This window comes from Chiloscyllium plagiosum, chromosome 11, assembly GCF_004010195.1.
Source record: "Chiloscyllium plagiosum isolate BGI_BamShark_2017 chromosome 11, ASM401019v2, whole genome shotgun sequence".
In the NCBI taxonomy this organism is placed as follows: Eukaryota; Metazoa; Chordata; class Chondrichthyes; order Orectolobiformes; family Hemiscylliidae; genus Chiloscyllium; species Chiloscyllium plagiosum.
This window is the reverse complement of record NC_057720.1, coordinates 28,398,622-28,424,628: the sequence shown is the minus strand read 5'-3', so window position 1 is coordinate 28,424,628 and position 26,007 is coordinate 28,398,622. Positions and strand designations below refer to the sequence as shown.

The 26,007-nt window shown below is 39.0% G+C and overlaps 1 protein-coding gene across 7 annotated transcripts in view; it reads right to left on the bottom strand.

Moving 5' to 3' along the window:
* LOC122554242 (CMP-N-acetylneuraminate-beta-1,4-galactoside alpha-2,3-sialyltransferase-like) overlaps window positions 1-26,007 on the bottom strand; it is a 627,037-nt gene that overhangs the window by 36,875 nt on the left and 564,155 nt on the right. For all 7 annotated transcript variants that reach the window (XM_043698962.1, XM_043698961.1, XM_043698960.1 and 4 more), the window contains one exon: window positions 11,693-11,839. In XM_043698962.1, coding sequence (XP_043554897.1) covers window positions 11,693-11,839 — 147 coding nt within the window. The remainder of the gene's footprint in view (window positions 1-11,692; window positions 11,840-26,007) is intronic.

Here is a 26,007-nt window from a genome sequence, read left to right as displayed (position 1 = left end):
GCCACACCTTGAGAATTGTGCGCACTTTTGGTCCCCTAGTCTTAGGAAGGATATTCTTGCTATTGAGGGAGTCCAGTGAAGGTTAACCAGACTGATTCCCAGGGTGACAGGACTGACAATATAAGGAAAGACTGGACTGTCTGGGCTCATACTCACTGGAATTTAGAGGAATGAGGCGGCATCTCTAAGAAACATACAAGACCCTGATGGCTATGGACAGGCTAGATGTGGGAAGAATGTTCCTGACGTTAGGGAAGTACAGAACTAGGGATCATAGTCAAAGCAGAAAGAGAAAGGCATTCAAGACTAAGAATAAGGAAGAATTTCTTTACTCAGTGTTGTGAACCTGTGGAATTCTCTCCCACAGAAAGCTGCTGGGAGCAGTTCATTAGATGTATTCAACATGGAGCTGGACATGGCCCTTGAGGCTAAAGGGATCAATGGGTATGCAGAAAAAGCAGCAATGGGATACTGAAACTGTATGATCAGCCATGATCATATTGAATGGTGGTGCAGGCTTGATGGGCCTAATGGTCTACTCATGCAACTATTTTCTCTGTTTCTATGATTGTGGACTAAAATAGAACAAGGACTGTTTTATAACTAATATTTATAGAAAAGATTGCTGCACTTTTAAAAACAAGTTATTGAAACTCAGTGTATGTGGTGCGTTCATTGCTACTTTGTTCCACCAGTGGCAGTGGGGGTGGGGGTTGTGGGGGTGGGTAGTGTAAGACATTTGTCGGTGGCACAGCACCAGGATGCATGTGCAGAGTGAGATTTGGCAGGCAACAGGTAGCTGATTGATTTGTGAAATTGTGACCAGTCATGGATGCCAAACATAATCATTCTGGTGACAACTCTAGGATTGGTTCTGGGGCAGTACAACAGCTTGCCACTGTGAATGGTACAGGGAGAAGACTTCGAAATGCTAAAAGTGCAGATTGTGTGATTTTTTTCTGGGCAGTAAAAATTCCCTCAAGCCTGAAGAAAGCCAGTTAGTTTTGCACACCAGTCACCGTAAGTTTTCTCTTTGACCAGTAATGAAGGGACTTTGTTATTAGCATAGTATTCTCCCTTGCCTCCTTCGAAGAAGTGAAAGAACCGAGAAAGGAGATTGTAGAACAAGAAGACCTGGAAAACCAAAAGGATTATTTCAACAAATTCTGTAGACTGTATTGAACTGTATTTCCCAGTTTATTTTCCTCCAGGTACAGAACCATCATTTTTTGTTTGTCTGTATGTGTGTTATATGTAGGTACATACAAATATGAATATTAAAAGGCAGTTAGAGTTTTAACTAGTAGAGCGATATGTTGATAGCTCATAGCTATTTACTTGCAATTAGAAGTTACTTATCTGTAACAAATAGTAATTCTTGTTAAATACTGGAATCTGGTCAGCGTTCTTTGTTAATGTGGTTCCTACAGTTAGGTAAATTAAGGACTCTGCATACATTGATTAAAGCACCACCTTTTGTAGCAACCCTGGGAACAGTGAAGCATGACAATCAATGCACTTTCCCAAGCGAGTTGTGACACTTATCATTCTTGCTGTTTCCAAGACACCCCTCCAAGAAAAACTATTCACCTTCCCCTGTGTAACATCACTCACCATTCATTTCACTTAATACACAGTAAATTAGGTGGCGTTATATATGTTCTGCAGAAGTAAACCTGTACTGTAGAACCCAAGTGCCATTTAAAGGGACCAGTACACAACAAAGTTGAGTGCCATAGTGACTGTCACTTGCATAATGGTTTCTCTGTTAGAGGTGGCATCTAGACCCATAGGAAACAACTGGCACAGCTTCTTTGTTTCTCACAAGAAAATCCTGGCCCTATTAAATTCTGGTGAGGTTGAGGTATCACCACCTTGGTCTGTAAATAAAGAGACAAGGATGCCTCGAGATAGACCCCAGAGATCTCCAACGTTGCCTGATAAACTGTTTTTTCTCATCATATAACTTCTATCACTTTAGGAAAATCTCTTGTTAATTGTTTAAAGATGTAAACAGTGAGAAGACCATCGCACTACGAGTTATGCTGAATTTCTCAACAAATTTTAGATTGGCAAGGCATAAACTAAATCATGTACTCACTCTGCATCAAAGCAGAAGCTATCAAATTCTCAGACCGATCCTTTAAATGTATTTCTGCTTATTGACAGCTACCTGGCAATCCTGAATGCTTCAATTCAAGATAGATAACAGATAGCATCATTCAAGTACTTTGGATAATAATGCTCTGGACAATGTCTTATTGGATATTTTATCTCCAGTAATTTCATCCAACCAGACTGAAAAAGGGAAAATATTAAGATAATTTAGGTCTTAGTCTAGTTATGAAAATTACACTGTACAAGAAAAGTGGTGGGCATTGACCTGAACTGCAACAACTCTCCCCCCCACCCCCACTTCTTACAAATTATGAAAGTTATGTTGACAGCTAAGTGCAATTAGCGAATCCACAATGATCAGATTCCTTCATTGAGATACATTTTTGAAAAGTGAGAATCAAAAGCCAATACTTAAGCAATATTAACTAATCTCATCACTACTTCCTCCAAGCAATTCTATTATAGATTACTGCTGAATTCCTACTTACATGCTGTCCAAAGTTAGGATTTTAGCAAGAGCTCCCAGCATACACAACTGCGAGTGCAGTTCTAGGAATCAGCTTCTTTGGATTAACCCTATCTGTGCTGTTGTTGATCTGTGTTCTCTCAGATATAAAATACACATGCATAAATATAATATTCATCATATATTGCAAAATAAACAAACACTATAAAGTCTTACATGAAAACCTAACTTCCTATATCTAGTGGGTAGCATTCTTGACTGAAATAGAATATCTTGCATTAAGTGCCCCATTTAACATTTCATATAATCCATAAGCACACTTTATGCTGGATTTTCCACTCCTTAGAAAAGAGAGAGAGGGGAGTAAGGGCAAATAATCTGGAGCATGACATGTAAGAAATACCTGCTCCCTTCCTGCCACCTCAGCAATTGAATTCTTGACAAGAAGGTCTACGGTCAACATTCCAACACACCATCAATTTAAGGCCCTTAAGTGGTTATTTAAAGATCCTTCAGAACATCACCTGCCATCATGCTAATTACCTACTTTTTGCTGGCAGAAGACAAAAGTAGCTGTCTTCCAGATGGGGAAAGCAGGGTGGCCTAACTGTTGGGTTGTGGGGCTGTGATCTTCTACTTTTCTTAATTTGGGTTGATTGGGGGAATAGATTCAGGATGTCACCCCTTTGACCTTGGCTCCATCCCCCATCACTGCTCCATGCGACCCCACCCTGTGGTCTCTGCTCCCAATAAATGGCTTACCTTTATGCCATCGCCGGTCTTTATAGCTGAGCAGATTAGGCCTCCAGCTCTGAGTGATTGCCAGATTGATTAACAGCTTCAGGCAGGCTTCAGCACCTTTTGCCTATAGCACTGGATAGGTCAAGAAGCTTAAACAGGAATTGCTCAGAAACTCAGCAGGTGTAACAGCATCATCTGTGCAGGGAGAGCAGAGTTAACACTTTGGATCCAGCTTTGTAGTTCTGAAGGAGGGTTACTGGATCCGAAATGTTAAGTCTACTTTTTCTTCACAGATGCTGCCAGACCTACTGAGTTTCTATACAATTTATGTTTTTGTTTTGGGTTTCCAGTGTGGATTTTTTTTTGTTTAGGTCAAGAAATGTACTGGTCAATACTTAAGTACCTGACTGGCACTTGATTTGGCAGGTTTATTTTCACTGGTAGGGTGGGGGAATTACATACACTTAAAGATGCCTGTCTTCCATTCCCAGACAAAAATAAATTCCATTTTCAACTGAACAGAACAGTCGCATGTAAACTGATGCCATATAAAGTGATTTTAAGTGGTTTCTACCCAGATCCTAGCTAGCACAGGAAATTACACAGCCTCTACTGAATGTATAGTTATGTGATACAGATAAAATTGAAAACTCAAAGTATAGAAAACAAAGACAAAGAACTGACTACAATATACTGCAGGAGAGTGTCTTGGAAGTCCAGTGTGATGCCCTACCTTGCTATGCTTTTGAGTATTACAGTTCAGCAAATAATCCACTATTATTTGTCTTTTCTGTCAATAACTTACTAATTTAGTTTTATAATGTATTGGCAACTCCAATCTTTCTACTTTACTCAACCTAATTGTGGCCTGCTCAAGGTATTGTGCACAGTGACAAATTGTGTAAAATGATCCATAATGGGTCAGACCATTCCTAAACTTCTGATCTGCTTAAAGATAAGACTGTCTGAAATGCTCCATTCCATTTCATTCACTGATGTTGACTAATGACAAGGAAGGTCAGTAAATTGGTGATGCATTAGATTGATGATATCATTCTGAAACAAATTTCAGCAAAGAAGAAAGAAGTGGTTTCATTTGTTCTTTCAGGATTTGAAATGCCTGCAAAACATGTCAATTTACCTTCTACACAATACAACCATACAATGGCTACACAACAGCATGATGGAAATAGAAGTCTATCTTCGCGTAGCCCTTTGCTGAGAGATTTTAATCAGTGGTTTCATCAGAAAGGATGTGCAAAATAAAGGAGAATCATTTCCCAAAATAACAAAGGGGACATCCATAGAGCTGCTCAATATTGTTACTGTGAGAGACTGAACAAAAGTTTTCTGCATGTATTTAGCTGAGGAGTGGTGCATCTTCCACACATACTTAAACAACTAAAGGAAAGATAGAGGGTGTATGAAGTAACTAACTTTCAAATCATTTTAACCTCAGTAAACATATAACAATTGCCTCAATGTATCTGTAATGTTACATGCCTATTTAAACAGGTTGGAGAAAACAGTCTTCTCAATAATTCCCTTTAAGATCTTAATTTTTGGGATTTAGCAACAATGAGGATTGTTGAAATAAACATTTGGTCACCTTTAGATCAGTTGAGAATAGAATTTCAAAATTGTTCTGTTCACAAAATGGCGACATAGAGGAGGAACGTGGTGAAGAGGAGTAAAGGAACGTTGTACTGGCAGTTTAAAACTGGATTGAAATTTCTATCATGAATATCATTAGTAACAGTTTGAAAAATAAATGAACAGTTTTTAAATGTTACTTTATGAAAATTGACTGCTGTGGAACAGTACTGTTAAAACATGAATCTTGCAAGACCCAAGGTTGTGGGTGAGCAATGAATCATATCAACTTATCTTCAGGAATTCTATAATCATATTCTTGAGGACGTTTGTATTTTGACACTCAGTAAATCAAAAGACCAATATTCTTTGCCCCACTAAAACCTTACTACTTCCATTGATTCCATATGTTTAAATAAACACAGAAGAGGTTAAGATTTACCCTCTGAACCTGATGCAGTTTTAGTTTCTTATTTCTCTTCCATCTTCCAGTAAAAACTTCAGGACGCAATTTCATTCTTGCACTGTTAGCGTTGGAATGATTAATGGGGTTTCGCATTCCTAGAGTCGTGGCACTGTATAGAAGTACAACTAACTTCTTCTGCCTTAAAATTGCAGACCAGCAGAAACTCCATGTGAACATAAATGGGCAGATTTGATAGATCACCATCAGGATCATCACCCATCTCTCCTCAGATAAAATTCACAGTGTGGACATAATAAATTGTATTGAATTAATTTTTGACATATGATTATCTGAAAACATCTTTTTCACCAGTATTTTCTCTCAATGTTATTTCTTTTTACATTCCCTGTACAACAGAGAAGATAAGTAAGACCATCAGTATCTGCAGATTGCCATCAGTGCTCCTAATAATTATTCTGACAAATTCAGAAATTGCAGAAAAAACTCAGCACATCTAGCAGAACGGTTCTGAAGAAGGGTGACTGGACTCGAAATGTTAATTCTGCTTTTTCTCCACAGATGCTGCCAGACCTGCTGAACTTTTCCAGCAATTTCTGTTTTTCTTTCCAATTTCTAGCATCTGCCGATCTTTTAGTTTTCTAATTATCCTGAATACTATTAATCTTCAAGGAAGCAGAAAACCTCAGACAGAAACACATTGCAAAGCAGAGTGCTCCATCATATGGACTAGGCTAAGGAAAATCAAAGCAGTGGATCTTGAACATAAATTTCAAAGTCTGCAGAAATCCAAAGCTGCCAATGCAGAATCTGGAATATAAAAATTTACTGAATTTTCTCTTTGATCAAAAAATTGACCCTTAATTTCTCATTTTGTTCAGTTTAACGTGAAAACGTAAATCTGACAATCAAAGCTCGACGAATACAACTTACCTTAACTGATAACTAATTGAAGGAAAATCAAACTAATTTAATCAAATCCAAAGAAAAGTTCAAACCATTCCAGTTAAAATTAAATCCAAACAAATAAACCTGAAAATCCAATCAATCTAATCTAATTAATTCCAATTTGAGAATGAAATTAAAGTTAAATTAAAACAATCCAACAATAAATCAAGATTAATTTACCTCAAAACAAATCAAAATAAAGGTCTGAATGTACCCCCAAAATTGGGTATTCTGTACTGCCATCTTTACTGTCAGAAAATAATCTAAATGTTCTCAAATTTTTCACATTACAACAATTCAGTGACAAATTAATTTTTCTGTATTTCAACAGCAAAGTATGCCACAGAATGTGCACTGAAACAAAAAAAATACTGTTTTTTTATTCAAAGTGAAGCAGAGGAACTGCAGGAGTTTGAGGAATGAATGAGTTGCAAACCCTTCTTCGTCTCTTTAAAAAAAGTAACAATATAACTGCAGTAAAAATACTGAAAACATAAAAATATTCTGATGTTCAGTATTAGCAAAAGATGTGTGCTAAATAGTAAAATTTATGACAGTTTTAAATATTGCTTGAACAGAATTAAAACACTTGCATCTTTACGTTATTCCAAACCCTGAGGTGAAGTGATATTGCAGGACTCCTTTAAAACCACAGAGATTTCCAGGGAGAGGATAATTCAGTCTGTTTCGGTGCGAGCTTATTATGAATGTTGACCCAACTCTACCACTTCTTCACCTCTCTTGAACCATCCGCAATCTGCAAATAGTCTGACTGCTTGTTCAAGCAAATTCATCCCAATGTCTGTCAAGTGTTAGATATCGGTTAATGCTGTGCATAACCTTGGTGATACATTTGACCTCGAGAACAGCCTCCTACACCAATGCCATCAATAGTCCACCTCCATAACATGTCCTGACTTTTCTGTTATTCACTCATGGGATGTGAGCATCACTGGCTGGGTGACCATTTATTGGCTATCCCTAGTTGCCCTTCAGAAGTGGTGGTGAGCTGCCTTCTTGAACTGCTACATTCCGTTTTGTGTAGATCCATCCACAATGCTGTAAGAGAGGAAGTTCCAGGATTTTAACCTAGCAATACTGAAGGAATGGGGGTATATTCCCAAGTCTGGATGGTGAGTTGCTGGGAGGGGGCGAACTTGGTGGTGGTGCGCCCATGTATCTACTGCCCTTGCCATTCTAGACGTTAGCAGTCATGAATTTGGAGTGTGCTATCCTAGAAGCCTTGGTGAATGTCTGCAGTGCATATTGTTGAAAAGAACATTGCAGAAATTCACCAAAGATTCACCCATTTCTCAGTTTATCTATGGGCTGGAACCCTCATCCATGTCTTTGTTATCAGTAAACTTGATTATTTCAACTCAGTCTCTTGCTTCCCATTTTCTACCCTCTACTAACTTGAAGCCTTTAAAATTTGCTGCCCATGTCTAACTCATATAAAATTGTGTTTAACAATCAGAGGAGTGGCAGCTCTTTAAACCCAGTAGCACTAACCAGAGTGGTGGCCAATGTTGGGACTGCGTTCAGCTGCAGCTGTAAATCTGGAGCAGGCTCTGGAAAACAGGGGGGACGTTTTGGGCTGGTTGAGGTTTATCAGGCAGGTCCCAGAAAGTGTTTGGTTAAGGGAGGGCCGATTAATGAGGGGAGGATGAGTCTGTTACCGGAGAGCCATTTATGCTTCACAGAGGCCCCAATCAGGAGGAGCCCTGCACCACAAGGAAGCCATCAGCTTTTACTGGTAAATTCTCAACCTGCAGATGGCATCCCTCCATTGGCAAAATGTCAGTGGTGGAGGGAGACATAACATAGAACATAGAACATAGAAGAATACAGCGCAGTACAGGCCCTTTGGCCCTCGATGTTGCGCCGATCCAAGCCCACCTAACCTATACTAACCCACTATCCTCCATATACCTATCCAATGCCCGCTTAAATGCCCATAAAGAGGGAGAGTCCACCACTGCTACTGGCAGGGCATTCCATGAACTTACGACTCGCTGAGTGAAGAACCTACCCCTAACTTCAGTCCTATATCTACCCCCCCTTAATTTAAAGCTATGCCCCCTTGTAATACCCGACTCCATACGCGGGAAAAGGTTCACACTGTCAACCCTATCTAACCCCCTAATCATCTTGTACACCTCAATCAAGTCACCCCTAAACCTTCTTTTCTCTAATGAAAACAGCCCCAAGTGTCTCAGTCTTTCCTCATACGATCTTCCTTCCATACCAGGCAACATCCTGGTAAACCTCCTCTGCACCCGTTCCAGTGCCTCCACATCCTTCCTATAGTATGGCGACCAAAACTGCACACAATATTCCAGATGCGGCCGCACCAGAGTCTTATACAACTGCATCATGACCTCAGGACTCCGGAACTCAATTCCTCTACCAATAAAAGCCAGTACGCCATATGCCTTCCTCACCGCACTATTTACCTGGGTGGCAACTTTCAGAGATCTGTGTACATGGACACCAAGATCCCTCTGCTCATCCACACTACCAAGTATCCGACCATTAGCCCAGTACCCCATCTTTTTGTTATTCTTCCCAAAGTGAATCACCTCACACTTAGCTACATTGAATTCCATCAGTGAGAAGGTTGTCCTTGACATCACCCTACAAATGCATCAAGAAGGTGATGTCACTCTACCACTGCCTTTCTGCCCAATTCTACAATGAGCCCAGAATCCTGCCTATTCTTGTGGGGCGGATCAAATTCTGCCGACGAAGTCCAGAACTCTCTCTCTATCAAGCTGCCAGTTCAAGTTTCACATTGTTTAACTTATTTTTATAATGTTTTGATGTATCATTTATAGATTAATAACTAAACTAAATAGTGCAGACCATACCGACAGAAAGGTCTGCTTTCCAGCCAGTACATTTTATGCTTCTAATGCTGTTATGTTTCAATTTAACTTTGAGTAAAGCATATGCTGAATATAAGCTGAACCAATCCTGTCTTCAAAAAGCAATTGAAAAGTTAAAAAGGGAAAAAGAAATCCATCATAGTGATAAATTATTCAATCATAGATGCAACATATGTAATACCTTAGTAATCCAGAATAGGTTTTCATTAGTTTTTATAAAGAATAATTTCAACATAGAGTGAATAGTCAGAGACTTTGTTCCCAAAACAGAAATGGCTATCACAAGAAGGGCATAATTTTAAAGTGTTTGGAGGAAAGTTTAGGGGAGATGTCAGAAGTCTGTTCTTTACAGAGAGAGTGGTGGGTGCGTGGAATGCACTGCCAGCTGTGGTAGTAGACTCAGATACATTAGGGACATTTTAGCGACTCTTGGATAGGCACATGGGTGATAGTAAAATGAAGGGTATGCAGGTTAGTTTGATCTTAGAGTAGGATAAAAGGTTGGCCGAAGGCCCTGTACTGTGCTGTACTGTTCTATGTTCTATACAAGATCCACAAGATTAAGCTTGCTCAATCATTCTCGTGCTTTTTTAAAGTTTGATATATTATTTGTCATTTCAGTTTGCATATTTCAAACATATAAATTTTGTTCTGTAGAATCTAAATTTGAGTCTTTCCCTTTTTGAGTGTCTCTCTGGATTTAGGTCTGAATTTTACCTCCACTGCTGGCAGGGTTGACTTGTCAAATCCAGCATGTGGCCTTCCCTCCCGCTCTGGACCTGTAAGAAACTTTGCAGGAACCTGTGGAATTGTCGGGTACCCTTTGGCCCATTGAGCCCTTTAAGTAGCTATTAATGGCATCATAATAGTCTTATTCCACCCTCACTACCTAATTTACCCACAGCAGTTATGGACCAGGCTATGTAGGAAGCCTAGAAGAAAGTGAGGACTGCAGATGCTGGAGATAAGAGCCAAAAAGTGTGGCGCTGGAAAAGCACTGCCAGTCAGGCAGTGTCTGAGGATCAGGAGAGTTGACGTTTTGAGCATAAGCTGATGACGAGCCTGCTCCTCGGATGCTGCCTGACAGGCTGTGCTTTTCCAGTGTCACACTTTTTGACGATGTAGGAAGCCAAGCAGCTTCAGCTGTACAGATTCACATTTCTCCCTTGCCCTTCCCCAGATTTTCATACCCAGCACCCTATCCTATAGATTAAGGCTTGCCAAACTGATGAAATCCTTCCCATTTACCTTATTATTCAGATGCAGTGACAATATCCACTGGGGACTGCTTGTGAACCCGGCAGGAGTCTCCGTTCTTACCTGACGTCAATGGACCATCTGATAGGCCAGTAGCTTTCTGAGGGTGGGAATTCTTATCCCTGAGGAAAACTTATCCTGCCTCTAGTCCGATAACGACAAACCGACTGTTTATGAACAGTCGTGAAGTCATTCATTCCTTGGGCAGACTTCCAGCCAACTTTTTTAGCTGCTGGCATAGAAATCACAGCACCCTGTAAATTCCAACATTACATATTTACAACTGGAGTTCAGGTTGGGTATCAGCCATTGTCTATTTAAATAACACTAAGGTCTCAAGGGGCTATATGGTCTCGTCTTATTCATATTTATTATATTCTTGTTTACAGGTCCCCAAACTCCCCACTCTTCCAGGCTGAGAACCTGGAAATTTTCTTCTTGGGCAAGAAAAGCTACAACAAAAACCTTATCATGCTTAGGGAGAATGCATTGGTGTTGCCCTTCTTAAAACAGTATTTTAGCTTTCTGAATAGTAGGTACCCAAATCATGCAATTATCCAAATTAGTTGATTTCTATTCCTGTAGTCTAAAGTGATATTGTTTGTGCCTGCCTGGTTATGAAATATCACTACTGTGTAAAGCCTACCAATGTTCTCACTGTGAACACAGAGTGATCGTAACAGCTGTACTTTTATGAAGCTGTGCTATTTGTGCAAAGTGCACAATATATTGTATGTTTGGGTTTTTATAGTTTTTGTGCATATCATAATGGCTTGGTCTTGCTTAGATCTAATTGAAGTATTGCGTATTATGCTGGCAACTCTATTACCCTCAAACCCTCCTCCTTCACACTACACCACACCAACCCACCCCCCCCCCCCCCCCACCCAAAGCAAATGACTAGTGGTTGCTTGTTTTTGCTTATTCTGCTTATTTTTCACGTCACTATGCTTTGTAGTATCCTTTATTGGTTTTGACAACCTCTGCTATTGCCACTTGAAGAGACCATTAGGTGGTGCATGAGAGTAACTCAAGTGACTTAACCCCCATGGTACCCTCTTTGTGGAATTTCTGCACATCAAAATGGTAGTGCAAATCACCACCCTTCCATTTCTTTGCACAGTGTTGGACATTTGTCTTCTGAGTTTCTGAACTGTAATTACACAGTGTCAACTACAAAATATTTTCTCAACATTCCAGAGAGATAAATTAAACAATCCATTCTGCTTCACAAATAGCCATGACATTTTTACTCACCCCACGACCCATCATCCCATTGTTGACTGGAAGGCCAATAAATGTAAAAGCTGCTTCACGAATGAAGTAAGGATTCAGAATCCGAATCTCTTTGGGCTCCTTGGGGACAACAGTGGCAACAGACTTCCAAAAACCATCCGATGGGCTCTGGAAACAAAGCAAGCAAAAGATTACTTTCCATGTATTTTTCACTCTCCATTCCAACATTTTTAGTCCTATTTACATATCATGTCAATTGTCTAGATAGTGAAGAAAAACACCATATGTTTTAAAACTTTGATTTTGCCCATTAGTTTGCCTATCATAAATAGTCATTCGTTGTCTTGATCATTATAGAGTCGGATGTTGAAACAGGCATCATTTTCTGTTTTAATCTAAACTTTTGAGTTATTTTCATCTTTGGTTTATACAACATTCTGTCACTGAGCATGTCGATCAAGCTGCAGACTGACACCATAAAGGTAGTTCACTATAAGTTGGTGCATTCCAGTCAGCCCTCATTTTAGACAAGAAAGTACAAAATGGGGACAGTACAAGTCAGGAAAACCTACATGCATATTTAATTCCAATTCTGACTATAATTCCAATTTTTCCTTTCAATTACTCAGTCCCTCATAAAATATCTCACTCCTATAATGTTTTCCATGTGATCTATCTTACTGCCCCCCCAAATCCTTTTTACCACATGTTTATGAGTCCAGAAGTACAATGTTCAATTCTGATCATAAGTCCAGGCATTGGGAATAGTTCTGAAAGCAAAGCCAAACTCTGATGGCAAGAAAGGTGAGACAGCCCAGAATAGTTAGTCTGACAAAGAGAAGGATCAGTAGAGGCATTATATGAAGATCCTTAAACAAATAAACTAATTGTCTGGGATTGCCATATACAGTATTTTAGCTTTCTGAATAGTAGGTACCCAAATCATGCAATTATCCAAATTAGTTGATTTCTATTCCTGTAGTCTAAAGTGATATTGTTTGTGCCTGCCTGGTTATGAAATATCACTACTGTGTAAATCCTACCAATGTTCTCACTGTGAACACAGAGTGATCGTAACAGCTGTACTTTTATGAAGCTGTGCTATACTCTCAAATCATACCACAGCCGATAGCGTGGACGTGATGGACTGAAGGACATTTTTCTGTGGTGTGGGTCTTTTTGACTCTAAATTTAAACTGTCAATTATAAACGTGAACTGTGTCAGTTTATTTGAATAAATATATTTGGTTTCAATTTATTGGGTTACAATGTAAGAATCTTCAATAGTGGTAAATAGATTACAGCTGTTTATGCGTTTAACTTGAATGTACATATTTAATATAGACACTTCTTCAAAAAGAAACCTGAAGTTTGTAAGGTGAAATGTTTAATTATTTTTGAACGTGTTTTTTTCAATCAGGTTGATTTTGTTTTCAGAATTAAGAGGCCATTATTAATTGCAGGAATTATAACTTCCCAAAATAATACTGAAAATAGCATTTATTATGTATTATAGGTACTGGCTATTATATAATCTCAGACAAAAACTAAAGACATGATCCTTCCTGGGTGTAAGTTAAGTTGAAAATAAAGTAGGTTACTATCCGCATGATATCAAGAAATAAATACTGTAGGTTGAGAATCTTTTCCCCATGGCACATGTGTCCAAGACATGAGGGCATAAGTTTAAGGTTTAAGTTTAAAAAGGTTTAGAGCAGTTCTGAGAAAACCTTTTTTCACTCAAAAGATGGTAGAAAAAAATGGAATGTGTTGCCTGACAGGGTGGTAGAGGCAGGTACTTTTGCAACATTTAAGTAACTGGATAAGTACTTAAAATGCGAAGGTAAATAGGATTAGTGTAGTTTGGTGTGTGTTGGTTAGCATAGACATGGTGAGCTAAAGGGCCTGTTTCTATGCTGTATGACTCTATAATTTAAATGACATCTCCACTGAACCTTTTCTTTTTCATTGTAAACATTCCTTGCTCTTACATCATTCTATAAAGCTCAAATGCTTCATCAAGTTGGTTACTTTTTCTTACACTGTTCAAAAATATGTACCGTACATCTTTGCTCTGATGACCAGAATTTTACACAAGTTATGGCCATTGCAGATCCTTGCACAAATTCATCAGGACCTCCCATATTTTTGTATCCTTTCAGTATATCCAAACACTTGTCTAATGTATGCTCCATTCATTGTTGATGATTTCAGAAAGACAAATGATACTATTTCCAAGTTCCACTCGTGTTGCATCTTGTAGCTTAAAGCCACTTGATTTATTTAATAACTGTTGAGTTCACTTCCTTTGTCTAATTAACTTGTATCTGTTGACATTAAATGTCATCAGCCTATATTGACACCTCTGCAAATTATAAGGAAATATTCTCCTCTTTAAAACATCTCCTGTGTATTGCTTTAATGCAGTAGAAAAGGCTATGGCTGGTTATATGACTGATACACTAGTTGGATGAACTAGTATATAACTTCAGTTTTGACAGTTTGCAGCAATGTATTAAATTCCTGTTCTCCAAGGGAATTCTTCATTGAAATTGAAGAAAAGGATTATAAAAATGGCCACTATAGCACTTAATTTAATGGAGAGATCTATTATCCAGTTCTTTTATTTAAAGATAAACTACAGCATAAGCTAAAGACAAAGGGAGAATGAAACAAAAATTGTAAAGTTAGCTGCTTTGCGAATACAGAATTTCCACTTGGTTCAAGACATCCAAAATAGAAAACATGAGGAACTCCTGTAAACAGTGAGCACTTTGCTATTATCACAAAGTGTAAAAATTTAGTGGCATCGACATATCGTACAAGATGATTAGGGGGTTAGATAGGGTTGACAGTGTGAACCTTTTCCCGCGTATGGAGTCGGGTATTACAAGGGGGCATAGCTTTAAATTAAGGGGGGGTAGATATAGGACTGAAGTTAGGGGTAGGTTCTTCACTCAGCGAGTCGTAAGTTCATGGAATGCCCTGCCAGTAGCAGTGGTGGACTCTCCCTCTTTATGGGCATTTAAGCGGGCATTGGATAGGTATATGGAGGATAGTGGGTTAGTATAGGTTAGGTGGGCTTGGATCGGCGCAACATCGAGGGCCAAAGGGCCTGTACTGCGCTGTATTCTTCTATGTTCTATGTTCTATATCACTCAAACCTTGTTTCAGAACATATATTTCTATCCTGCTCTCAGATTAACTGTGCCTCAGGTTAATAGGTAGTATGGGAAGTAAATAGAGGAGGATCATAAATGTTTCAATAAGAAAATAATGAAGTAATTTAAAGGCTTGAACTTTTGAATATTAATAATAATAGTTAGTTGTTAGGATATTCAGAAGAAACGTGCTTTCAATTCCTTTAAGTTAATCAATTATAGAATTTGGCATGTATTCAACTATCACAGCAGGAAGTTTTCACTTTCTCCCAGCTTTTATGCCCACACACATATTACTGGGACTTCCATTTAAAAAGAAACCAACAATGCATATTTTCTGCAATATGCCATGGGGAAAGAAGAGTGGGACTAATTGGATAGCCTTCAAAGAGCTTGCACAGACATGATAAGCTTGAATGACATGAATGTCCTTATTTTGTGCTAAATCATTCCATGATTCAACATAAGAAAATACATTCTTAACCTAAAATTTCTTTGAACTAAATTTCTGCTGAGGTTCTGGTGTTTTGGGGATGGACATTTATTTGCCCATTGGCAATGGGCTTGGAGGTAATGGTCATGGTAAAATGGTAATGACTGTGTCAAATCAGAGGTTCATTAGAAAAGACTTGAAAATTAGCAGGAATGGCAGAATGTGAACCCTCAATAAAAGGGCTCGTGTCACTCAGGTCCAACTTTGCTAAATACACACAGCATTCGATGTTTGTAAAGCATTAATCCATGAAGGCTTTGCAACTCAGTGAATTGATCCTCGAAATGAGCCTTATTCCAGCAGTGAAAAGGAGGGTGGGAGAGATGTATGCTGGTACAGTCACAAAGTGTGTGGAACAGTCAGGCATGTACCAGCATCATGAGGGTGTGATGGGATATGGATAAAGAGAGATTTTATGGGGGCAATACTGTAGGCTAATGTTCACAGAAAGCACTATCCAGTTGAAAGAGTTGACAGACAAACAGAGGCTTACTTCATGAACACAATGTCTGAGAAGACTACATCAGTCTAGACAGGTGGTAGCGAACTTGTGTGGAACAGCTGTTGAGGTAACTGAGATGTGATAACTTTCCATTACAGGTCATGGTGAATATGAAGGTGAGTCCCCACATTTACATCAGATTTGGAATCATGTGGACTCTTCTAGGCAGCAACCTGTTATTGCATCATGCACATGATAAATGCTATGTACCACACACGTACACCAGACGTAGCAACAATTTGGCTCAATGGGCCAACAGCATGATTGGCTCTAATCCTATCATTGCATTCTCTCGATGCAGGGGATACATTATTGCATACGTGCAGTTATAAAGGTTCCTGTTGAGTAAAAGATGCTTTTAATAAAAGGAGGGCATTCCATTCACTGAGCATGCAAGCTGCTTGCAGATTTTGTTGTGTCCACATTCCTGGGAAGATGCGAGAAGTCTGCTATCCCAGGATAACTGCAATGCCTCCGCTCTTCAGGCTAAGCCTTAATGGATGGCGACAGGGTGACAAGGGATAGACACTAAAAGCTGCTACATCACTATAAGGACAACCATCAAATAGGCCACTGAACTTTTGAAAACAAGGGTATTTACTGATATAGATCTGGAAGAATCTTTCAATATGACCCATCAAGGATCTGACATATTGTATGGTTGACCGCAATCTGCAAAATCTGGTTAAGTTCTTAGGGGAGAGTTGCATTGGAAATGCATAACCACATTGAACACACCACCTTTTCTGAAGAGGAATGAGTTAAACAGGAGCTGAGATCAACTGGGCAATGGAAATGCGACTATGGGCTTATCTCAATAGATATTAATGTGCTGGCCAGGAACACTCTTGAGCTTTTTCACCTGAGATACTGTTAAGCATCCCAAGAAGTGACTTCATCCACTTTGCAAAGCAGATTTGGAGTCCTTTCATTAAACACCATTACTATCTCACTAATCCCATCAATAGACAATTCTCAGAGCTTGTTCCATGAACTGCCTCATGCTGGACCTATCCTTCCAAGCCCTCCAAATTAAGTGTTCAACATCAGTTAATAGTCCACTAGTGAAGGGCTTTTTCTGTCACTGTCAAAGGAGTTGAGGATCTGCTGTGAATGCAAAGTAGTGATTTAACAGTCTTCATAAGCTTCAGACAGCCCTTCTGTCATGTGGACGTGAAAGGGAACTTGCAGATGGTGATGTTTCCATGTAACTGCTACTCTTGTTTTTCTAGGTGATATGTGTCTCAAATTTGGAAGGCACTGTTGAAGGAGCCTTTGCAAATTGGTGGTGTGCACCTTGTAGATAATACACCGTGTTGCAAGTGTATGCCACTGAATGAATGTTTACAGTGGCAGGATGCCAATCAAGCAGACTGCTGCAACTCATATCTTGATTGTGTCCTCCTTCTTCCTTGGTGATATTTCATTCTGAAGGTCATATCACTTCCTATTCTTCTCCATTCCTTAACATTATGAGCATACTTCTTCATTAACAACATATATAAATGGTATTCATGTCTAGTACAGTTTTTGCTATCAGTCTTTGCCAATTCCTATTTCCAACATCATGCAACTTGAAGATTTATTGCATTGCTCACCTCTGACCATGGGTCTCCACTGTGAGAAAACTTTTTACTTCAATGTAAACACTTGTCTAATGATAAGTTTCAATATTAAATTGGAAATGAATAAAAATCAGTCAATAATTAAAATTCCAGACTGGAAAAAGGTAGACTTTAGGATTCTAAAAGTTGAACTGAAGCACATTGGTTGGAGATGCATTTTGATGGATAAAACAGTGGATGAAAAATGGTAGAATTTCAAAAGGGAGATGACTACAGTTCAAGTTAGGTATAATAAATACAGAATATCCAAAGCTAGAGTATCCTAGAATCATAGAATCGTTACAGTGTGGAAGCAGGCCATTCGGTCTATTGAATCCACCCTCTGAAAAACATTTCACACAGACCCTATCCCCTTAACCCTGCATATCCCATGGCTAATCCACCCCACCTACATAATCATGGACACTATGAGCAATTTAACATGGCCCATCCACCTTTACCTACACATCTTTGGACTGTGGGATGAAACTGCAGCAGCTGGATGAATCCCACACAAATGTGGGAGAATGTGCAAACTCCACACAGAGAGTCATCAGAGGGTGGGATCAAATCCAAGGTTCGTGGTGCTGCAAGGCAGCAGTGCTAACTACTGAGCCACCATATTGTCCCCTGGATGACTAAGGATTTTGATGAGATAATAAGAAAAAAAAAGGAGGCATACGATGCACATCAGAATTATAATAGCAGTAGAAATCAGGACAACTATCTCAAATGCAGGAAAGAGGCTAAGGCTGGAATAAGCAAGGTCAAGAGAAAGCATGAGGAAAAGATGGCAGACTGTGCTAAAATAAATTGTAAAATGTTCTTTTAGCAAATTAATAGTGAAGACTAGAGTGGAACCCATAACAAAAAAGCATAGTAACCTGCTCACTGAAGCAAAGGATATGACAGAGGTACTGAATGAATACTTTGCTTCTCTTTACCAAATTAGAAGATGGTGACAATGACATAGTTGAAAACATGGGTGTTAAGCAATCAAATAGTATAATGCTAGATAAAGAAGATGTGCTAAAAAAGCGGACAGCATTCAAGGTACAGAAGTCGCCAGACTCTGATGGGATACATCCTAGATTGCCGAGAGCGTGAAGTGAGCAAATTGCAGAGCTGTTGACAGAAATTATCCAGGCCTCTCTGACCACAGGTTTCGTGCTGTGGGGCTGGAGGATTGCAAAGGTTGTTTAAGAAAGGGACAAAGGATAACCCAGAAAGCTACAGAATCAATAGTGGGAAAACCTTTGGAAGCCATAGTACTGGTAATATACATTTTCATAAAAATCAGTTAACACTATACAGTCAACATGGTTTGTCAGGGACAGGTCATGTCTGACAAATTTAATTTCTTTGATGAGGTGCTATAGGCAGTGGATGAGGGTAGTGATATAGATGTATATTTAAACTTTCAGAAAGCACTTTAAATGGAGACACATGACAGGTTGGTTAGCAAATTAGAAAAAATTGGGATTGATGGACCCTTGGCAGCATGAAATAGAAATAGACGATAAGTATAGAGGGGAATTTCTCAGATTGGAGACTAGTGGTGCTCCCCAGGCATTGGTGTTGGGACTCTTGCTTTTCTGATTTATGTAAACAATTTGAAGATGGGTGTTATGGTCAAAATCTCTAAATTTGCAGATCATACCAAGCTAGGGAGATGACACTGACTGACTTTAGAGGGCCACTGACAAGTTGGCCAGATGAGCTGACACCAAGCAAATTGATTTCAATGCAGAAAAATGTGAGATACTGCATTTTGGTAGAAGAAACACAGAGAGACAATTCAGGCTCAATGGTAGAACTTTGAAAGGAGTACAGGAGGAGAGGGACCTCAGGATTCACAAGCATGATTCTCTGAAGGTAGCCAGGGAAGCTGAAACAGTTGTGAAGAAGGCGCATAGGACCTTTGGGTCTATAAATAGAGGCATATAGTATAAAAGCAAGGATGTGACACTATACCTCCACAAATCATTGGTCAGACCACAATTGGAGTATTGCATTCAGTTCTGGGCATCTTATGTAAGGAAGGACGTTAAAACCCTGGAGAGAGTTCAGAGGGATTTACTGATACCAGGAATGAAGGATGTTAGATACAAGGAAAAAGGAGGGAGAAATCTCCATGCAGCAGAGGAGATTAAAAGGTGACTTTATTGAGGTGTTCAAAATTATGAATAATTTAGTTTGGCTGGCTGGGTAGCTCTTTCAGGAGCCAGTACAGCCACAATGGTCAAATGGTCTCCCTCTCTATTGTAAATTATGAATAATTTTAACAGGATAAAGAAGGATATTCTGTTTCCACTTGTTGGTACATTAGTAACAAAGAGATCACAATTTCCTGACTGTCAGCAAAAGAGCTAGGAGTGAGATGAGGAGAAACATCTTTACTCAGACAGTTACTAGGATTTGGAATGTGCTGCCTGGGAGAATGGTGGAGATAGATTCCACAGGAAATTTCAAAAGAGAGCTTATAAAATATTTGGAAGTAATGACTTTAGAGGGCTATGGAGATAGGATTAGAGAGTGGGACTAGCTGGGTAGATCTTCCAGGAGCCATTACAGCTACAATGGATCAAATTACCTCCTCCTCTACTGTAAAATTCTACAATTCTATTCTATTGTGCATAGTCATGCCCAATGCATGTGTTGGCCAGCTCACTTCACAGGCTAAGGTTGAATTTAAAGCATGCAGCGTTGTGGATTTGCAATTATGAATGTTAGTTTTCTTGCAAAGTAGAGGAGGTAACTGAAATGCTTCCAATACTGCACAAACATAATGAATGATGTACATCTTGAGGTTGCTCAGCACCTTCAGCTACGCCTTCATCCTGAGGTTTGCTGTCTCCCCCTCCCATCCACTGTGAACAGAAAATCTCTCTTTATCCCTCAATGCTTAAAAAGACACTTCCTGGGAGGTATCACTGAACTATGAAGCTATCCTTCCCTCATTTCTGTTCAGTTCCAAACAGCTATTTTGTTCTTCAACCCGTTCAATGCCTTCTAGATTTGTAGCCTGTATGAAGGTTGCACACTGGTCTTTAAAATTGTGCCTTGCATCAAACTGCCAGTACAATCCTCTCACTCACTATAATAAAACAAAGAACCGCAGATGCTGTGGATCTGAAACAAAAACAGAAGTTGACTTCTGATGAAGAGTTGCTGGACTTGACATATTAACTATGGTTTCTTTCCATAGATGCTGCCAGACCTATTGAGTTTCACCAGCAATTTTGTTTTTTGTTGATTTCACCCACCATCTGTAATGACTAGCTTCCATTCTTCTCAGGTATTAATGGATGCAGAATGGAAGATCACTGTGGGAATCCTGCCAACTGCCTGTCTGGCCTTCTGACCTCAATTTGATGCTGATGTTGGAACTTGCTCTCATTTGGCAAAATCCAATCCTTGCTGTCTTTTCTTTTTCTAAATAGTGATATGTATAACACAAATCATTTAAAAAGGTCATCAGTTGAAACTTTATTGCTGGAACAGCACAGCAGGTCAGGCAGCATCCAGGGAACAGGAGATTCGACGTTTCGGGCACAGGCCCTTCTTCAGGAATGAGCAGAGAGTGTTCAGCAGGAGAAGATAAAAGGTAGGGAGGAGGGACTTGGAGGAGGGGCGTTGGAAATGTGATAGGCGCCCCTCCTCCAAGTCCCTCCTCCCTACCTTTTATCTTCTCCTGCTGAACACTCTCTGCTCATTCCTGAAGAAGGGCCTGTGCCCGAAACGTCGAATCTCCTGTTCCCTGGATGCTGCCTGACCTGCTGTGCTGTTCCAGCAATAAAGTTTCAACTTTGATCTCCAGCATCTGCAGACCTCACTTTCTCCTAAAAAGGTCATCAGTCAAATCAGAAGATCAAATACTGGTGAAAAGCTGTAGTATTGATGACTTAAAGTGAAATTTTTATCTAAATTTTGGAGAGTTCTCTTTTACAGTGACTTACGCAAGGCATGGTGAAATGCTATGAACAGATCAAGAAATCAAGCAACTCTCAGCTGTGACTACAAATTAAGTTATAAATGCTCTCCCACAGCAATTTTCTCTCTTTTTCTGGTGTACTCATTCTGTGTCCCAAATCAAATTGAGTGACCTGCTTTAAGGGCCATTTTAAACCAATTACACATTGAAAGGTACCGGATTGGGCACGTGATGATTCAGTGATTGGTGAAATCCTCTATGAGCTACAATCAAGAAAAATGGCAATGTGGTTCTGTGGACATGAAACTATATTCCAACATTTGTGCAGTTAAGCTGTGGAGCATAGACAGACAGCATCCTCAAGCATCAATTTATTTAAAACATCCACTGTATTTCTTTTTTCCCCAGTTTTCCCTAGCCTAATCCCATGCTTTTACAAGCTTTAAATCATGAGGTAGAAACATTTTTAAAAAATGCACTCCAATATGTAACATGCCTTATGAATGACAGGAATGAGGCATTGTAAAATAGTCAGCTCTCACACAACACCATATGAACTGTCTGCCAACAAACAACTCCTCAGGCATGCTACCAGTGTTGCTGTAAGACTAATAGAATTCACTATGAACACAAATCTCTGGCAAGAACTAAAAGGATAATAAGTGATACAATAGAAAAGTTGAAACAGGATTCTTGACTTTAAAAAGAAGTCTGCACAGAGAATTATTATGGTCATGCTATTCTGACAGAAAAATACACCATTAAAAGCTTAGAGATTTTGATACTGTTTCCTTTCATTGTGAAAATGTTCCATTCTCTATGGATAACAATATTAAAGACTGCTTTGGAGCTGATAATAATACTGCCAAACTAGGAGAACTCAATATGAGTGAGAACACACTTTATTCTGTCAGTTTTGACCATTCACAGGTCAGATTCCTCAGGACCAGCATTCACACCGATCCCAACAATTAACTCACATGATACTCTGTGGATCTCCACTCTAGAACAAATTTACCTAGAGTGATTGCAAATAATTCTTGGAAAAGAACCTCAGTATTTCCTTAGTCTTTGCACATAAGCCAATCACCTAGTTTCAGGGATCTGTCTTGTGGCAGTTAAGAGTCATACAGCATGGAAACAGACCCTTCAGATCAACCAGTTCACTTTTAACACAGTCTTCAGAGTTTATATATCTGCTTTTATTTGAATGAGTTGGACATAGTACTCAAGGTGCAATCTTACTATCCACTGTGCACAATTTCCTCTGATTTATTTTCCACTTGATTAAAAAAACGTAGCCTAGGAGTTTGCTGGTTACTGACACACATTCACCTTACATATCACACGTTTATAGTGCTTTTAAAGAGGCTTTTAAAATGCCTTGTTTTATGCTTATTGAAGTAATTCACTTGCCTGAATATAAACTTTTGATTTTCTTGCTTTTAGTTATTAAATTTTGTTTGCAATAAGTCCTTTTAATGATTAAAACATACTTGTATAATACATGGATGCAAATATTATTATTCATTGCAGACGTTTACAGAAATTTATCATACCTTAACATAAAGGGCTGTACCGGACATTAGATAGGCCACTTTTGAAATACTCTGTGCAATTCTGGTCTCCCTGCTACAGAAAGGATGTTAAGAAACTTGAGAGGGTTTAGAAAAGATTTACAAGGATGTTGCTAGTATTGGAGGGTCTGAGCTATATGGAGACGCTGAATAGGCTGGAGCAGAGTGCTCGACATTGTCGATATGGATTTCAGTAAGTTGTGTGACAAGGCTCTGAATGGTAGACTAGTTAGCATGGTTGTATCACATGGAGTACAGGGAGAACTTACCATTTGGAAAAAAAATCGGTTGAAAGGAAGAGACAAAGGGTGATGATGGGGGGGTTGCTTTTTGGACTGGGGGCCTGTCACCAATGGTATGTCGCAAGGGTCAGTCAGTGCTGTGACCATTGCTTTTTGTCACTTACAGAAATAATTTCGATGTAAATATAAGGTCCTGGGGTGTGCTGCCAAACAAAGAGACGTTGGAGTCCTATATAGTTCCTTGAAAGCAGAGTTGCAGGTAGACAGGGTAATGAAGAAGGTGTTTGGCATGCTTGCCTTTATTGGTCAGTGCATTGAGTATAGGAATTGGGAGATCATGTTGCAGCAGTACAGGACATTGGTTAGACCATTTCTGGAATAATGTGTTCAATTCAGTCTCCCCGCTATAGGAAAGATGTTGTGAAAGTTGAAAGGGTTCAGAAAAGATTTACAAGGATGTTGCCAGGATTGGAGGGTTTGAGCTATAGGGAGAGGCTGAATAGGCTGGGGCTATTTTCCTTGGAGTGTATGAGACTGTAGGGTGACCTTATAGAAGTTTATAAAATCATGAAGGGCATAGATAGTATGAATATACGAGGTCTTTATCCAGGGTAGGGGTGCCTAAAACTAGAGGGCATAGGTTTAAAGTGAGGAGGTAAAATTGAAAAGGAATTTAAAGGGCACCTTTTTCACGCAGAGAATGGCGCATGTATGGAATGAACTGCCAGAGTTGGTGGTGGAGTCAAGTACAATTACAACATTTAAAAGGCATTTGAGTGGCTATATGAATAGGAAAGGTTTAGAGGGACATGGGCCAAATGCTGGCAAATGGGATTAGATTAATTAGGATATCTGGTTGGCATGGACAAGTTAGGCCGAAAGGTCTGTTTCCACACTGTACATCTCTATGACTCTATAATTACTATTCTGATCATAATCTAGTCTACAAAATCAATACTCTTTGTAATTGAAAAGATCAAAACCGAATTCCAAAAATAATCACTAAAAGATTCTAGAGGTATTCTATCAACAGCTGGAGTTAGAGTTTCAGGACCAGGGCTCAGAGCTGCCGTTGCAGTTTTTGATGGGAAACATCCTGATTCTATCCAAACAATTATTAAGATTATCTGACCTTTCTATTCAAATGATTAAGATAATCTGGTCCAGATCTTTTCAATCAGAAATATCGATTTGGTTACAATCTCTGAAGTTAATTGCTTTTGAATGGCATTGGAGAATTACATTATCAAGAATATCTAAACAAACAACACTATTAATGTTTTCCTCAGTGATACACATGAGTGGTAGCCGGGCATTTTCCCTCAGCAGTTTGCGGTAAGTAGATAAATCATGCAATATAATACATGTCACAGTAATAATTTTAAAACACTGTTTTTATTCTAGTATCTTGGATGCTTTCCTTTAGTCCTATATACTTGTGTACTGTACTGCTTTACACAGTACAATACTTTTTTAAAGTCAAAATTCACCGGTTACTCAGAGCAAACATGCAATTTCTCAGATTCCACTACCATAGTAGGTAGCTAACCCTTTGTATTGCCTACACCCCATAACAAATCTTCAAGTCTGAAAAGGGCATAGATAAATTTAGTTCTCTTAAGGCCTGATGAGCACTGTATTTCTTAACTGCAATAAATCTGAAAATTAGACAGATCAGAGTACACTTCTTTAAAAGGAACTGCTTGATTTTCCTCCATTTAGATGAATGGGAGGAAATTGAGCAGATTTATTTGCAGCTGCACATGCTGGTTCGCCAGTTCTCTAATTGTTGTACTAAGTGATTCGGTGTACTTAATGTAGGCCTAGAGAATACTCCTCATAAATCTCATATGAAATGTCGACATATACTTTGTGTACAGAATGCCTCAATGAGAAGAAACATATTGTACTGCATCTACATAGGAACTAACAGATATCCACAGATACATATGTAAGTTAAATTCATTCGAAAGGACTTTACCTCAACGTACAACTATATGCCTAGGATAATAAACACAGATGACAGTTGCTGGTTTTACAATGATGAAGAGCTGGCTTTATCAAAGCAATTATCACTCCTCTGTGGAAGAGACAAAAGTTTTCTCAGTTCAATCTCAAATGTGCCGAAGCTTGTCACGGATGTCTAGTTTCTGGAATTATGCCTGAGATGTACTTGACATTCAGCCAATAACTTTGAACTAAAATAGCCATATTTTAAGACCTGGCAAACAATGGGACTGAAAGTCAAATAAGCATAACATTTACTTTGCAAGAAATGTGTCCTGGTGATTTAGTAATGCAACTGTCAGATTTTATTTCAACAGAAACTTCTCCTTCCGACTGAAGTCTGCATTAGGTTACCTGACATCACCTAATCTGCCAGTGACTCAAAATAAGTAGCATCACTGCAGTAAAGCAGTTTTGAACCAGTTATCAATGAGAACATGTCAAAGCTGTCAGTTGTACAAATAAGCTTAGATGATGATAATGCAGAAAATCAAGGTGAAGACTCAGTGCAAAACATCAAATTAAAAAAAATAAAAAAGTTAATTAGTTTGCAAATGACACCAAGTATTTTAAGCTTTAAAATGATGGGATGTTGTAGGAGAAGGAAATGAGAGATTAGAAAGGAATGAGTACAAAGACAACTTCATGGAGTTCCAGCTTAAACATACAGGGATTTAAAGGGTGTATAAGGAAACTGTCTTGTAGAACATTACAACTAGTAATTTAGCAGAGTTTCTACTGAGCTTTGTCCTTAACTTTGGCGAAAACTTTGGAGAAACGTAGTAAACAAAGAGTCATAGTCATAGAGATGTACAG